The sequence below is a fragment of the Anguilla rostrata genome, chromosome 3 (genome assembly GCF_018555375.3).
Source record: "Anguilla rostrata isolate EN2019 chromosome 3, ASM1855537v3, whole genome shotgun sequence".
Classification (NCBI taxonomy): domain Eukaryota; kingdom Metazoa; phylum Chordata; class Actinopteri; order Anguilliformes; family Anguillidae; genus Anguilla; species Anguilla rostrata.
The window spans coordinates 43,850,162-43,864,889 of NC_057935.1; the positions used below are offsets into that span (position 1 = coordinate 43,850,162).

At 42.7% G+C, this 14,728-nt stretch overlaps 1 protein-coding gene across 2 annotated transcripts; it reads left to right on the forward strand.

Annotated features, from left to right (window-relative positions):
- The first annotated feature begins 541 nt into the window (after positions 1 to 541).
- rrp1 (ribosomal RNA processing 1) lies at positions 542 to 13,937 on the forward strand. Of its 2 annotated transcripts, none has more exons than XM_064327791.1 (16): positions 542 to 760; positions 1,299 to 1,381; positions 3,193 to 3,250; positions 3,644 to 3,729; positions 4,343 to 4,404; positions 5,367 to 5,496; positions 5,951 to 6,015; positions 6,406 to 6,623; positions 6,916 to 7,055; positions 8,566 to 8,663; positions 8,931 to 8,950; positions 9,710 to 9,874; positions 11,056 to 11,960; positions 12,522 to 12,698; positions 12,950 to 13,028; positions 13,518 to 13,937. In XM_064327791.1, the coding sequence occupies exons 1-16, from the start codon at positions 631 to 633 to the stop codon at positions 13,703 to 13,705; spliced, it is 2,604 nt and encodes an 867-aa protein (XP_064183861.1). In that variant the 5' UTR covers positions 542 to 630; the 3' UTR covers positions 13,706 to 13,937. The 2 variants fall into 2 exon arrangements, with proteins under 2 accessions (XP_064183861.1, XP_064183863.1); XM_064327793.1 differs by having other exon boundaries at positions 12,950 to 13,016.
- Positions 13,938 to 14,728: the final 791 nt, after the last annotated feature.

The following is a 14,728-nucleotide window of genomic DNA, read 5'->3' on the forward strand; positions in this document are numbered from 1 at the left end:
TTTGATTGAGGGATGGATGCTTGTCAACATATAAGCTTAAATTCAGTATAGGCCTAAATCAAGGACAAGATTTTTTTTAAAACAGGTCATCAATTAGCCTATAAAACAGCGAGCTAGGCTACTTGCTATTATCTAACATCAGACGGCGCTAGCTACCTGCCCTTTCCTTGTGCGAGGTCGTAGACTGGCTTTTCTAAAGCAATTGCTATTGTTGTCGAATTAATGTAAACAAAAACTAGGAAAAATTATCAGGACCTAATTTTAGTGTAGTTATTTCATTTCATGTCACCGTTAGACCGTGATGGCAGTACCAAGGCTGCGTTCTATGATTGCAACTGTATTGTCTTAGGACACGCCCCTTAATTAATTTTCAGAAGATGCATTCAACTGGAATTTTTTGTCGTCAACGGACAGTAGACAGAACAGTAATAAAAATGATAACCAAGAGCTAGCGATACTAATCTTGTGGAAATATTTGGAATCTAGTCTAGTATCTACAACAACCCCGACAGTCGACACCCCATTCGCAGTTCTGCTGGGACGTCATCATCCTGCGTCGTGGGCACGAAAAACGTGTTTGAGAAAAAGTAAAGTGACGGGTATGCGGTTCCACATGTGTACAGTAGGAAGATGGCGCCGGTGTTACAAGAACCTGAGGTTCAGTTCGCACAAAGATTAGCTTCTAATGAGAAGTCAATCCGAACCAAGGCCATCAAAAAACTGCGAAAGTATCTCAGCGTTCGGTCGCAGAAGCCCGAAGGTAACATATCCTTAATTACACTCTCTTTGCCTGAGCCTTCGTTTAGCTATCGTGGCTAACATTGCCTGACAATCTGGCTAAGAAGCTGCTATGTATCGATAGCAAAAAAATATGCAACTACCGATAAGTCGTCATTTTTCTTATAGGTCCGAAAGAGGTTCGCATGCTAACTTCATAAAACTGTTTACGTTTGGCAAAACATCCGAAAAGTTTTTTTTTTTTTTGGCCGTAAGCTAGCTAGCTAAATGTATACATAGTTGGTATGCTATACTTGGTAATCCTCTTGGGATATTTTACAATTCAGAAAATCGGGATACGTAGCGTGAAGAGTCTAAATTACAAAGATTTTTGTAACGTTAGTCTAACCGATCTATTTTGTTTGCGTTCGAATTTGCCGTCTAGCTAATGAAATGTAAACATACATCTACTGTACATTCTATGTTAATTGACCTCCTCTGCGACTTGCAGTTACTGCGTCTAACCGTTAAGATAAAATACATGAACATACAGATACAAAATTATCACGTTGTTTCTCAAGGTGGGTTCACCATTGACGAGTTGCTGAAGATATGGAAGGGACTTTTCTACTGTCTGTGGATGCAGGACAAGCCGCTCCAACAAGTGAGTTCATCTTCACTGATTGAGTTTATCCAACTCACTTGCATGCTTTTAAGTCTGTTGTAAACATGCTTGCTACCATACATTTGTCTTTAAACTTATTTAACAGTATGTAGGTTTGGCTCATGCTTCAGAGTTGATCTATTCTTCCCTTTCCACGAGTAGTTCGTTTTCAGCAAGCACATGTTCAGCTATTTTAAGGTGTTATGTTCTGTCTATTAAAAATGAAGCTTTATTGTACGGTAAGTAAATTGTTCATCACTAGAAGTAGGCCCGGCAGTTGGCTCTTTTTTTTTTCAAATAGTTTGAGGGATTACACTGTCCTGTCTCAGAATCCCTGCTGCAATGATGAGGTCAATTGACAGGGAAATGTTGGACACCTATCATAAACATAATGTAATTTACAAGTGAGTATAGACGATAACTTCACCTTCTCATTTACCTCAATGTTATTATATTTGTTGGGGGAGGAGGTTCTGATTGTTGCATTACATGGTTTTGTTATTAGGGTTGTAAAATTTCAGATATTTTCAGGTGTGGAAATTGTCCTTGGGAATTAATGAGAATGAATAGAAATTAACAGGAGTAAAAGGGAAGTTGTAGGTGGTATTTGCACAGGCTGCAGTTACCATGCCATATGCAATATATAAACGTAAACCTTTTCCCTTGCCATAAGCAAATAAATAAGTTTCATTTTTACGTGGGTTTTCTTTTACTTGCCAACCAAAAACAGGGATGTTAATTAATGTATTCCCTCTGATGAGAGAATGCACTGTGTATCTGAAGGGTTGCATTTTCTGCTGAATTCACATAAATGGAATGCTAACAATAATCTGTGGTCGAGGTGGAAGAATACAAAGTGTAGTGTTGTAATTCCACTGAATTCCCATTACGAGCAGTTAATTTAACAAAAACATGCCACATTATCTAGAATTACCTTTTATGTGTATTTTCTCCCCAAATTTTTCAAGATTATAAAATAACATTTCCTATTGAAACTGAGCTAAATTTCCTAAATTCCCAAGCTGAACTTCCCATGGAAAGTTTTTGGAAAGTTGCTGGCAATTTACCAGGAATTTTCAGAGCCTTTGCAACTCTACCTTGTTATTCTAAAATCCTGTTTTTTGGCAGCACAGATTTTGTGAATCTCATCTGGATTTTAGCCACAACTTGCTCTATTGTACTTTTAGCACATTGGCCTATGTGGGCAGTCCTTCTGTATTGTTGGGACCATCATCACCGCTATAACCAAGGACACATGGCACAGAACTGCACACTGAGACCCAGACAAGGGCCGAGTTGTAAAGAACACGTACTTAAACCTTTTTATAAATGGAATTGGCACTCTTATCTAGTGAGAGAACACTGCTACTGTGGCTGCTGATAGTTTGACTCTATACAGTCAGACACTGATTCTTAAATATCTCAATACCTGTGGCTGGTTGCACCCCCTACATGCACACCAACAGGACCAAACATATCTGAAAAAAGGTTGCATAATGTTGGAGATCATTTAAACATAATGTTAGAAGTGAGCTTTTACAAAATGTTATGAAACATTGTGCATACCAAGCCCAGAATTCATAATTCTTAATCCAGTATCCATAAGACATCTGAGAGTATGAGTGCTGATCTAGTATCAGGTCACCTACGTCAATATTCTAACCTTATCCATTATGAGCTAAAAGGTTAACCTGATCTTAGATCAGCACTCCTACTCTGACATGTTTTATGAATTCAGGCCCAGGACCAGCAGTGGGAAAGCACTGACATAATGGATGGTTCTTTCTAACCTGTTCTCTCTCCCTCCACAGGAAGAGCTGTCAACTCGGATATCTGGCTTGATCCACTGGTTGCAAAATGTTGACACCCGTAAGTATCTGTGCCCAGTAGTCCGGGAAGTATGGGGAAAATGGGGAAGGGGGTGGGGGTGCAGGGTTACTACACCTCATGGACTCATTCAAAAATACAATTTGTATGTTGCGCTTTACAGCTCAGGAGAAGATGCCATGTCGAACAATCCATGCATTTCTTCCTATACTATTCCTTACCAATGAAGAGTTTTTTATTAAAACCTTATGAAATTTTGGCCATGGGGAACAAGCTGGGCTTTCTTTTTGTCTTGCCTCTCATTGGTTATCAATTTGCTATTCTCTTCTACCAAGCACCTCTCACTGTTTTTTTAAAATACTTTGTTATACTGTTTTCAAGTTTTTTTTATAGTGTTTTTGTCATCCGTTTGATTAATGCACTTTGTTTTTGCAGAGTTTTTGTTTCTGGAAAGTTTCCTGATGACAATCAACAGAGAGTGGAATGGCATTGACCGACTTCGCATGGACAAGTTCTACTCTGTAAGTAAAAGTGCACAAAGATTTTTTTTGGCAATCATAACGGTGGTAATATAAAGGGTGGAGTCATTTGTATTTCCATCCCTTCAATTAATTAATTTGAAATATCTATGATGTTTTATGGGGATTTTTCAATCAATGAACTGATATGGAATTAGCCCTGACCCTGGTAACATGTTAAAGGCCCACTCAGTAATTTCAGTTGCTAATTGATGAAATCATTGAAGATGACGTTAGGTAAATATTCCTTTTGATATCTTACCTGACGAGCGAATGATGCGTTTATTTCAATGCCGATGTGTTGCGCAAGTACGCTCAGATATCAAAAACGAAGAAGAATGAAATGTAGACGGCGGAATATGAACAAGAAAATAGGGTCAGTCCAGCACTTATTTTATATATTTATTTTAGTCCCAGATTTGTAATGTGATTTTATCAAGACTCTGACCCTGTCAGCCATCAAGGCTCAAACATGATTGCATTATTATTTATAAGCAGAAAAACTTTCTCCCGTGTCTGTCTGGATTGCCCCTGAAAAGCAACATCAGTTATAGTCAATGTTTCTCTCCCTCCCTCTGCACCTCTCTCTCACTCGTTCTCTTTCTCTTTCTGACAGTTGGTGCGCTTTGTGCTCAGGGAGACATTTGAGATGTTGAAGAGGAGGGAATGGGACACTGGGTAAGAATTTCATTTGGAAACTCTCCTGCCCACGACCTACATGCAGTTTGATAGCCGGCATGCTAGATACCCCTCCCCCCACAAGTAGGTAGTTTCAGACCTCTTGAGCTAAGAGGTCTGTGTTTTGACAGCAGTTTACAACTCTGCTACTTTGGGGAAGAAGAGAACAGCCTTCTGTGTGACATGCATGGGTGGTATGAGGCTGCATAGTTGAAGGGTCTGTAGTGGACATGGGGTTTTTGATCACCATCTTGAACAAATATCTTGTGTTTTCTGCTTATTTATTTTTGTTTAAAATGTTTACATTTACTTAAACAAGCCGCATGTTATTTTGTTGGGAAAAAAAATATATTTACTTCTGAATTCTGTTATTTCCTTAAAACTAGTTATCAACTTGGCCAAAATGGTAACATTTTTATATGTTTAACAAAATGCTTTACTAACATCTTTTCTGATTGGTATAAATAAAGTCATTCAAGTATGTTTTAATACTGTTTTAAGACTTTCAGCGTATTTCAATAATTATCAAGATAATGTCGTGTGTCATGAAAATGTTGGCCAAGATAATTGTACTTTGACGTTTTAGCATCGGCACATGCCTAGTGGTCAGAGTGTTTGTTGTTAGCTTACTGAGAGTACTGCATGATCAGGTTTGGAGTCCCAGGTATCTGCAGTTATGAACAGGGAAAAAAACCCATCATTCACTGTCTCTATCTGTACACTGTTGCAGACAGGCTGGAATACCTCTCTCTCTCTATATAACACAGACAGACACGCTAGTACCTCTTTCTTCTCACGCAGTGTTACAGGTAGACAGACTGTTAAGATAACCCCTAATCCCGAGCAAATCCCTCAACACATATCAGACCGCATAACCTCCTGAATGGTACAGTGGTGGTGCAGAGCATTTTTAGAAAAAGTCACTTCCCTCCCTCTGTCACCCTTTCCCTCTCTCTCTCCAGTCTGATCGGGAGGTTCACAGAGCTCTTGTCGGCTCAGGTTCTGCGCAGCACCAGCGACGCCCCTAAAGGAGTGCAGTTCCACATCCTGGACATCTACATGTCTGAGCTGGCGAAGGTCGGGTCAGCCCAGGTAAGATGGAGAGGAATTCGGAGGGCCAGTGCTGTTTACCTTTATCTCTGAAACAAAGCTGCCTACTCTCCTGCAGCACTCATCCAGCCGGGGGCACAGAGACCCCAAGTGCAACCTGCCATGACCAATACATATTATTCTTACAGTTTTATAACTAGTTCATGCATAACGCTTGGCCTATTTTTATAGAACTTTGGCTCCCAGTAAGAAGAACTCTACATCATGCAAATCAGTTTTGATAGGAAATTTTGCTGTGTATTTAAAAAGATTATTTGTCTCAGTGGCTATCCAAACACACACTGTGGGTTTGAATTTAAGTTGAGTGTTTGCTGAACGACTTTGAAACCTATGCCCTCCTGGTGTATTTCTCGACATGAGGTATGCGCATTGTGGTGTTACCTGCCAGTGCGGCATTGATAAATTCATTTAAGCATTTTGTGCATTGTGATTGCAGCTGACAGCTGAGCAGAACCTGACGTTCATCGACCCGTTCTGTAAAACAGCAGCAAAGACAAAAGAGTAAGTACAGGGATGAGGGGTACTGTCCTTTGTAATAACTACTGTTCACTCAATGCACGCCTATTATTTTTGTGTCATAGTCTGATATTTAGCACTCTTTAGCCGTCTTCTCTGTGTACTGCCCTTAGATTTATGAAACGCCTTGCCAGCAGACCTTTAGTTTGGACTGAGCATTTCTACTTTTGAAACCTGGTTTAATTCTGTTTTTTATTTCCTTTATTAATTTTATGTATTGTTACAGTGTCTTTATTGTTTATATTATTGTTTTTGTTGGTAAATATCCACTGATATCTGGGATCATAGTTTGTCTGTCTGCTCCTCGTATTCTTGTCCTGTGTCTGTCTACTTCCTGTTCTGACTCTACCTACTTCCTTTCCCCCCTGTCCTCAGTCACGTTTTGGTAGAGGCCATATGCAGCAACATATTCCATGAGATTGTTGACCACGCCCCCTTTGCCATCGAGGACCTCATGCGGGAGTTGCGGAGGGGAGGCGGGGGTGGGTCTGAATCTGACCAGGACCAGGACCAGGAGATGGAGGAAGATGAGGAAACGGCGAGCACAGCAGTCCAGAACAGACCTAAGAAAGCCAGTGGGAAGCGGGTCAATGGTGAGTGTAACTGCAGAACTCCCTCGTGCTGAAACCACCGAGCCAGCAGGTCCAACTTTTTTGCACTTGAGTTGCACACGACTGGCCTGGTCTGTGTGATCCTGCTGCAGCTCCTGACTGGCCTTATTTGATCCTGCAGCAGTGACTGTTGGGCAGGGTGACGGCCTCCAGTATGGCATGCAGCCTCCTGTTGGGCCTTCACACCCTTCTGTGTCGGTAGACTACAGCTGCAGGATTGGAATTCCGCCCTTCTTTATCCCCCTAATAGTTTTTGTTTCCTGACTGCTTCCAGGAGTTACCACAACTGAAGATGAAGATGATGTGGAGGAGGAGGAGGAGGAGGAGGAGGAGGAGGAGGAAGGTGACCTACCAGATTTCGGGGAAGACTCTGATGTTCCCCAGGATGATGACGGAATAGGGCCAGTGCTGCAGGTCAGTCTGTGTGTGTGTGTGTGTGTGTGTGTGTGTGTGTTTGCGTGGGTCACACACCGGTGTGACACCCCTGGGAGGGAGATGCGGCATTTCCGGGTCTGCACCGTCGTTTGTCGCCCGGAGAGCACACGCACCCCAGCGCACGCACACAAACACAAAATCACATAAACCAAAAAAACATACGCTTCCCCCTCACGGGTTCTGGGCAAAAACAGTACACCGAAACAACAAGAAAAAATAACAAAGACAAAAGAAAACAAAACCCAATGACAGCTTTAGTTGCCAGCTTCTTTCTCCATCTTTAGTGTTCTTACAAACAATACAAAACTGACTCGCTCTCTCGGCATGTGCTCCTGGTCTTGACCCCGAACTGTGGACAGGAACACACCTTTAAGCACCCGTGCTGATTGTTAACGTAAGCCAGGTGCGTGTGCTGTCTCTGCCAGTCGGCATGGCCATAACAAATCTGCTTCTCCAGCGGACCGAATGGTACAGTGTGTTTCTGGTTCTGCTAGCCATTTCTGTGTAACTGTGTGGCTCCCTACGGATATAGATTTGGGGCAGTCTAGCATAATGGTTAGAAAACCTGACTTGTATGTCCTCAGTTGTAGTTTCAGTTCCCAACTGGGCTGCTGCCAGGAACAAATATAAATTGCTTTTGTAAACATGGCCAGCTTTATAAATGAATTAAATGTAATATGTACTAGTCGCTCTGGATAAATGTGTCTGATAAATGCTGAAATGTAAATGTAGATATCCTGCTGGGCTCTGTGTCACAGTAGTACTGCATAGCAGTTGCTGTTTTTCTTTTCTGTGCTGGTAAACAGTGCATCCCAAACGGGGTCAAGGCAGACGGGTGGGTTGTGGGAGGGGTTTGAGATGCGACTCGAGATACAAATGAGAAAAATAACTTCTGTGTTATTCTCTGTATTCTCTGTTGTTTGACACTTCCCCACACACGCCTGTCAAATTAAACACTACACCAGTTACTTGCTAAGCACTATTTATATTGCACTAGTGTGCATGTAGTTTTTTTGACATCAAAATATTTTAAAACCATATTTTTAACATATGTAAAGTGTGCTATCTGGTCAGTAAGTGGGTTACACTGACAGTTTTCCTGTACATCTGTATTGTGTTAGTGAACATAGTTTGTATCTGAACTGTGCTCAATAATACAATGTTACTGTACGTCTGTGCTGTGTTCATGAGCATAGTTTGTGTGCATCTGGACTGTGTTCAGTAAGACAGTGTTACTGTATGTCTGTGCTGTGTTCATGAACATAGTTTGTGTGCATCTGGACTGTCCTTAATAATAGAGTAACTATACATCTGTGACTGTATTGTGCCAGCTGGTATTACTGCACTTCTGGGCTGTAGTGTTTATCGTAGTAGGGGCTCTGTATGTCCTTATTAGCTGTTTACGGGTATCTCTGCAGTCCGTCTCCCCCTCTCTCTCTGGGTATCAGGCTTATCTCTGTGTTCCTCCCTCTCTCTTCCTCGGCTGTAGTTTGACTACCAGGCCCTGGGTGAGAGGCTGTTTGAGCTGGCCAGCCGCAGCAACATTCCCTCATTTAACAGGAAGAAACTGTACAAGCTGGTCAGAACGTGAGTAAACTCCTTATTTTAAAATTCTCCTCACTCAGCATGTACTGTGAGTGCCAGCATACACGTACATGTCACAGTTAACACACACTCGCATGGAGGCACATGCAGTATATGCAGACACATGCACTCGCATGTACATGCTCAGGCAAACTGGTCATTTGCTAGCTTTGCAGTATCTAGATATCCTGAACATAGATTACATGTATGTCTTTGGGGAGGGGAGTCTGCACCGTTCCCTAAACTCAGGTTGTCTTTGTTCCCTTACAGCTTCCGCAATCTCAGTAAAGGTAAGAGCTTCGATCCTTCTCTTTTGTAACACAGCAGAATTTGTCCTCTGAGAGAAATGTCACTGTCAGGGATAATAAAGTTTATCTTAGGTTACCTTTTAAAATGGGTGTGTGCGATACAGTAGAACCTCCGAGATACAAATGCATTGGGAATTCATTTGAATTAAATTTTATTTGTATGGCGCTTTTCACAAAGGACATCTGTCACAAAACGGCTTTACCGATATCTTGGCCTGAACCCCCCAAGAGTGCACCTAGAGAGTAAAGAGAAAGAGGGTTATTCGGAACTGAAGGATTCAATTCAATTTATAAATTGAATCCGTGGAATCGTATTGGCTAGTTACATTACCGGGCCATTCTTATTGTGTTACAGCGGTCCTTAGTGTAATATATAACCAAACCAACAATAACTATTCTTTTTTTTATGCCTTATGTAAAATACATTTCCTTTTCCCTAACTTCTGTCTTTGGCCTCTTGTGGAACTTGTTTGCATTTCTCCTCCTCTGTCTTCTTTATATCACACATTTCTGATGTTCCCACATTGTGTTTTTTTAGCAATGGTGACGAGACGTTCCCCTTTGCCTTGAAAGTGTAGCTCATTTTGCGTTAGCGCTCGCGTTTGTGCATCAGTAATGATGTGGTGCATTCGCATAATGCTACGTCTGTGTTCGTACGTGTTGGCCGGCTGATCTGTGCCTGAGGTCTGTGTCCCTGAGGCCTTACTGTGAAACCGGACTGAGCGCTTCCCTCCCCTCCAGGCGTGTTCCCGCAAGACGATTACCCCGCGGAGGTCTCGACGGACGAAGACGACGACGAGATGTTCGGCAGCCGGAGGAAGATGAGGAAAAGGAGGAGGAACAGGGAGGATGAGCCCAAGGAAGAGCCAGGTGAAGAGGGGGGCTCTGCGGTGAAGAAGCGCAAAGGTAACTTTGTTCACCTGAACAGTGATGGCTACCCGGGCAACAGCTTTCACAATTGCACAATTGATGATTGTTTATTTCACCTTGCAAGTCATACATTGCAATGCAGTACAGCTTAACTTAAACCAAGCTAGATGACTGAGTAGGAGGGTTAAAATTGAATGCACGGGTTGTTAAAATAAAAACTCTGAAATGTTGCAATTAGTAGCAGTTCACCCAAAAATTAAATTAAGGTATGTTTCCACTTACCAGAATATGATCTGTCCATCCAGGTGGATTTGCTTAGATTTGGCAAGTTTTTTAGATATCTGATGCTATCAACCTCAGTTGGTCCCAGCTTTTATGGCCTCAATACACAAAAATTTGAAAGCAATTTCGATGAAACCATGCAGTCAAGCTCTGTTGATGTTTGTAACTGTAGCATTTTATTTGAAAAGAGATGTTGCTGTTGAGTTTTTCTAAAGTAAACTTTTGGTGCTTTGAGGCCACAATTGCTCGGACCCATTGAGGTCTATAGCATCAGGGTGAGCTGCCGTGGATATCTAGAAAACTTGTAAAATTTCAATAAACTATCTGGATGGATAGATAGTACTCTGATAAGTGGAAGCATACCTTAATTTAATTTTTGGATGAACTGCCCGTTTAAGCAACTTGCTGAGGATAGTTGGACTATGAAGGCCCCTTAATTGCAAGAACTAATAAATTTGCGCAATACTAGAAACATTTCTCTCCTTCCCTTCCTCCATGTAAGATAATAGGCATTATTTAAATTCTCTTTCAGTACCTGAAAGTGACATTCCCCAACTTCTTTGCATTCAAGTAGATAAATGGATAACCTTTATTACTTCTTTATTTAGGTTTGCACTTCACAAATATATTCACGTTTATACAGTAAAACGTAGCTTCACAGAATTAATGAATAAGTTCACAGGCATTTATGAACATCTACAGGCAGAAGCTAGCCGTATTAGGAATAAAGATGAAAAAGGCCTCATCTTTTTTGAAATTGAAACCTGTTGGGAGCTTTGAGTTAGGAGCTCCAGTATACCAGGTGAATGGATCTCACAAAGTATGTTAATGAATGGTATCCTTGTACAGCCAAACACATTCCATGTTTTTCATTTTCATAAGCAGGCTGCTATTTAATTGATTAAATTTTTTTCCTGTTTCAAATTGTCTCCTAGTCAAGAAGGATGCTGGGAAGCCCACCAGCTCAGAACAGGGCCGCACAACTGGGCTGGCAGATTCCGTTGCTGGGCCCGCCGGAACGCCCAGCGACGGAGCTGGTGCCAAGAAAAAGAAGAAAAGGAGGAAGAAGAAGAAGAAGACTGTGGGGGTGGAAGGGGAGAAGGTACCCGCTGAGGAGGTCTCCGAGAAACACCCGACTGCGCAGTTGGACACTGGCACCGAGCAGGCGTGCCCTGCGGCGGAAGAGTCCACGGACAGTGGGGTGAAGTCTGCCCCGCTGGCAGAGACTCAGAACCTGTCTCAGACAGGCACAGAGGCTCAGGACCACTCCCTGACTGGTGAAGAGGGGGCTGTGGCTGACATGCAGACCGAGAGCCAATCAGAAACACTCTCCACAGACGGCGTTTCCAGCCAGGGCAGTGAGAAGAAGAAGAAGAGGAAGAAGAAGAAGGCATCCACGCAAGGAGTGGAAGTGTCGGAAGCTGACACGGAAGAGCTGCAGACCAGCGCAGCAGTAGCAGAAGGGGAAGAGAGCCAGTCGCCTCCGGTGGAGGAAGAGACGATGGCTGCAGATGAAGCAGAAGCCCCGCCCCTTACGCCGGCGGCCGACAGGAAGAAGAGCAAGAAGAAGAAGAACAGAAAGACGCCGGAGCAGACGGTGGAGTCTCCCGCCGCAGCCGAAGAGCCGACGCAGCCAGACGCCGGGAGCGACTGCGCAGACGCGAGCTGCGCAGATGAGCAGCCCAGCGACGGCAGCCCTGCTGTGCAGCTGAAGAAGAGGAAGAGGAAGAAGAAGGCGACGGCGACCCAGGAAGACGAGGCGACGGAGGAGCAGGAAACCCAAGTCAACGGACACGTGGAGGAGGTGGAGGCGGCAGGCAAGAAAGCCAAACAGAGCAGTGTGAGTCACCCTGGTGCTACCCCCCAAATCTGTCCTCTCATTACATGCTTTTGTTTTAACCAAACCTTCAAAAACAAGGCTAAAACAGGAATAAACCTTTGTTAAATGCATGCACTTAAAATGAATGCTAAATGCTATAAAAACTAATTCTGTACATTTGCTGGAAAGGGAAGAAACTCTGTGGGTGTGCAACAGTTAAAACAAGCTTCAGCACTGGAAATCTAGTGGCTTATCAGCACAAAGGCCTGGAGATGTGAGCTGGCACACCTGTACTTCAATCGCCACTAGCTCTCACCTGTAGTACTGTGTGACCTCTAGGGTGTGGAATAGTCACAGGCTGTCCTGTAGCATTATGTAGGCCTGTGGAGTATAGAATCATCACTGGCTTTCCTGAAGTGCTGTGAGGACTATAATTTGTGAAATGGCCACTGGCTATCTGATATCTAAAGGCATGATGACCGGTAGTTCTAAACTGGGGAGGTTAAGGGAAACAACGGGGGAAATTGGAAAAGGGTGGCTTGGTTATAGGCGTGACCCCTGTTCTTTATTTGTGCCCTGCAGCAGAGTGAAGAAGCCTCCACACCTACTGGGACCAAGAAAGCCCAGAAGAAGAGGAAGGCAAAGGCCTCATCCGGGACAGCCTCCGATTTCATGAAGTTCCAGAGCCCCATTGTCCCCACGCCCCTGTTCTGCAGGCAAGCTAAAGGAAGCCCCAGTACACCCGTGTCACAAAAACAGGTACAGCCCAGACCCGTGTCCCATTAATGGCACACTGCTGTATTGTACATTATAGCGGGCATGATCTTTGCCGAGTCAGCACTGCAGCCACTGGAAATCTATTCACACTAACCTATGTGGGGAAAGTGGGACTGTGCCAGACACAGGGTCCATTCATCGTCCTGTCAGCTGGCTCGGAAAATGAGAGGTTTGCAGAAGAGGAACGAAGCGTCGGTTTGATTTCATTTTTTTCTTTTGTCTTCTCATTTCAGTTAACCCTGACGCCATCATCCGAGTCCAAGAAAGTCACCTTTGGGCTAAAGAACAACCAGACCGCAGGTCGGTGGAGCCGTACGTACAATCCATACACACGTCCAGCACTTTATCACAGGGGCAGCGCATCATTCCAGTTTAAGTAGGAGAACACCTGCTGAATTCACAAAAAAATTCTAAAGTTTATATTCATTACAAAAGAGTAGCATGGTAACCCACATTCTATGTGCCAGAGAAATTGATTACATTTGTGGGATGGCTTTGAGACAACAATTTTTCTGACTACTGTATGAGTAACTGTCTAATTTCAAAATGAAGTAAAGTATTGTCTTCAGATTTATAATAAAAATAAAAACCTCAAAATGACTTAAGCATTCAAATCCGTGTCCAGTTGCATGATTTTTTGGCCTGATAAGGCTGACATTGAACTTTTTTTTGGTGCAACGGGACAAAATACGAAAAACGTCAAGGGGGTGAATACTTCTTGAAAGCTGTGAACTTGGTGTGTGTGAATGTATATTCATGGAGTGTATTAACTATAAAACTTTATTTATCTCTGTCCCCTAGAGTTCAGGAAGTCGGATCGGAGTCTGATGGTGAGTCCAGATGGCTCCTCTCGTGTGCCCTTTGACCCCCAGCAGAAGCCGCTGTTCGGGGTGCTGAAGTCACCTGCTGCTATGAAACCCCAGGCAACAAATGACAAAAACAAGAATGGTTCCTCCAAGGGCCGGCCCACGGCGGCAGATTTTTTTTAGAACCCCAAATCCTTGCTCCCGAAAGACTTCCTGGTGGGACGGACCCTTTTATTATTATTTCTTCGTGTATGTTTGGAATCTCTCTTCACAGCAGAGGCAATGGAATGGACATTTGAAGTTGTGTGACCCCTGTTGGGGGGGGCAAAACAAAGATAATTAGTTTTGTATAAATAATACAGCCCTTCTATGTTTTCTGTGACTGAGCATTTCAGTAAAATTATTCTTCACTTTACTGACGATGTTCTTTGTGTTTCTTTGTGCTAAGTGAGATTTTAATCTTGCATCCAGAGGGCCTCTTGCTTGCTCTCAAGGACAATTTCTTTTTGGCTTTCTATGCTTGATCTCATAGTGCTCATTGCTGCACCAGGAGGACAGGTGCTTTAGCCTTTTTGTCCCAAGGCATGTAAGCACCCCCATGTTAAAAATAGTATACTAAGCATACTTCATATACTTGATATAAACTTTCATTATACTTCAATCATTCTTAAAGGGATATTTCACTTTTGTGGAGCTCACCCCACTGTATTTGCATACCATGAGTACTAGCAACATCAGATGTTCCTGCTGACTGTTAGCGGCATCGCTGTTTTTTCTGGCTTCTCAGTTCTTGATTCACTCCATTTAATTTTGGAGGCTTTGCCAAAAAATTTTAAGTACAAACTAACTAAAAAGGATAACCGATCAATAAAAGAGAGTACTAATGTTCAATGGTCTGTTTTAAAAATATCTGATGCATTTTAGATATTTCCTGTCTTATAAAAGAAAAAGAACATCTGACAAGTTTTGTTAAACCATTGACTCAACATTGTATCTGTTCAACAAAAGTGGTAATCCACCAAGAAGTACAGTAGTTGTGTAGGCTTATGTCATAACATCAAAACAAATTAAAATACGGCTTTGTATTTCTATGCTGTAGCCCAGGCTATCTGAAAATACTTGCTTTATAGCTAACCTACACCTGGAAACAGCTTGTCTCAGAAAAACATAGACCATGTATTGTTCATGCTCTCTTTTATTGATCTA

Excerpts from the sequence above, each read along its gene's own strand:
- rrp1 (XM_064327791.1), top strand. The coding sequence starts at position 631 with ATGGCGCCGGTGTTACAAGAACCTGAGGTTCAGTTCGCACAAAGATTA. Across the intron at positions 9,875-11,055 it reads TGCGGTGAAGAAGCGCAAAG|TCAAGAAGGATGCTGGGAAG; the intron begins GTAACTTTGTTC and ends ATTGTCTCCTAG. Across the intron at positions 12,699-12,949 it reads CACCCGTGTCACAAAAACAG|TTAACCCTGACGCCATCATC; the intron begins GTACAGCCCAGA and ends TTCTCATTTCAG.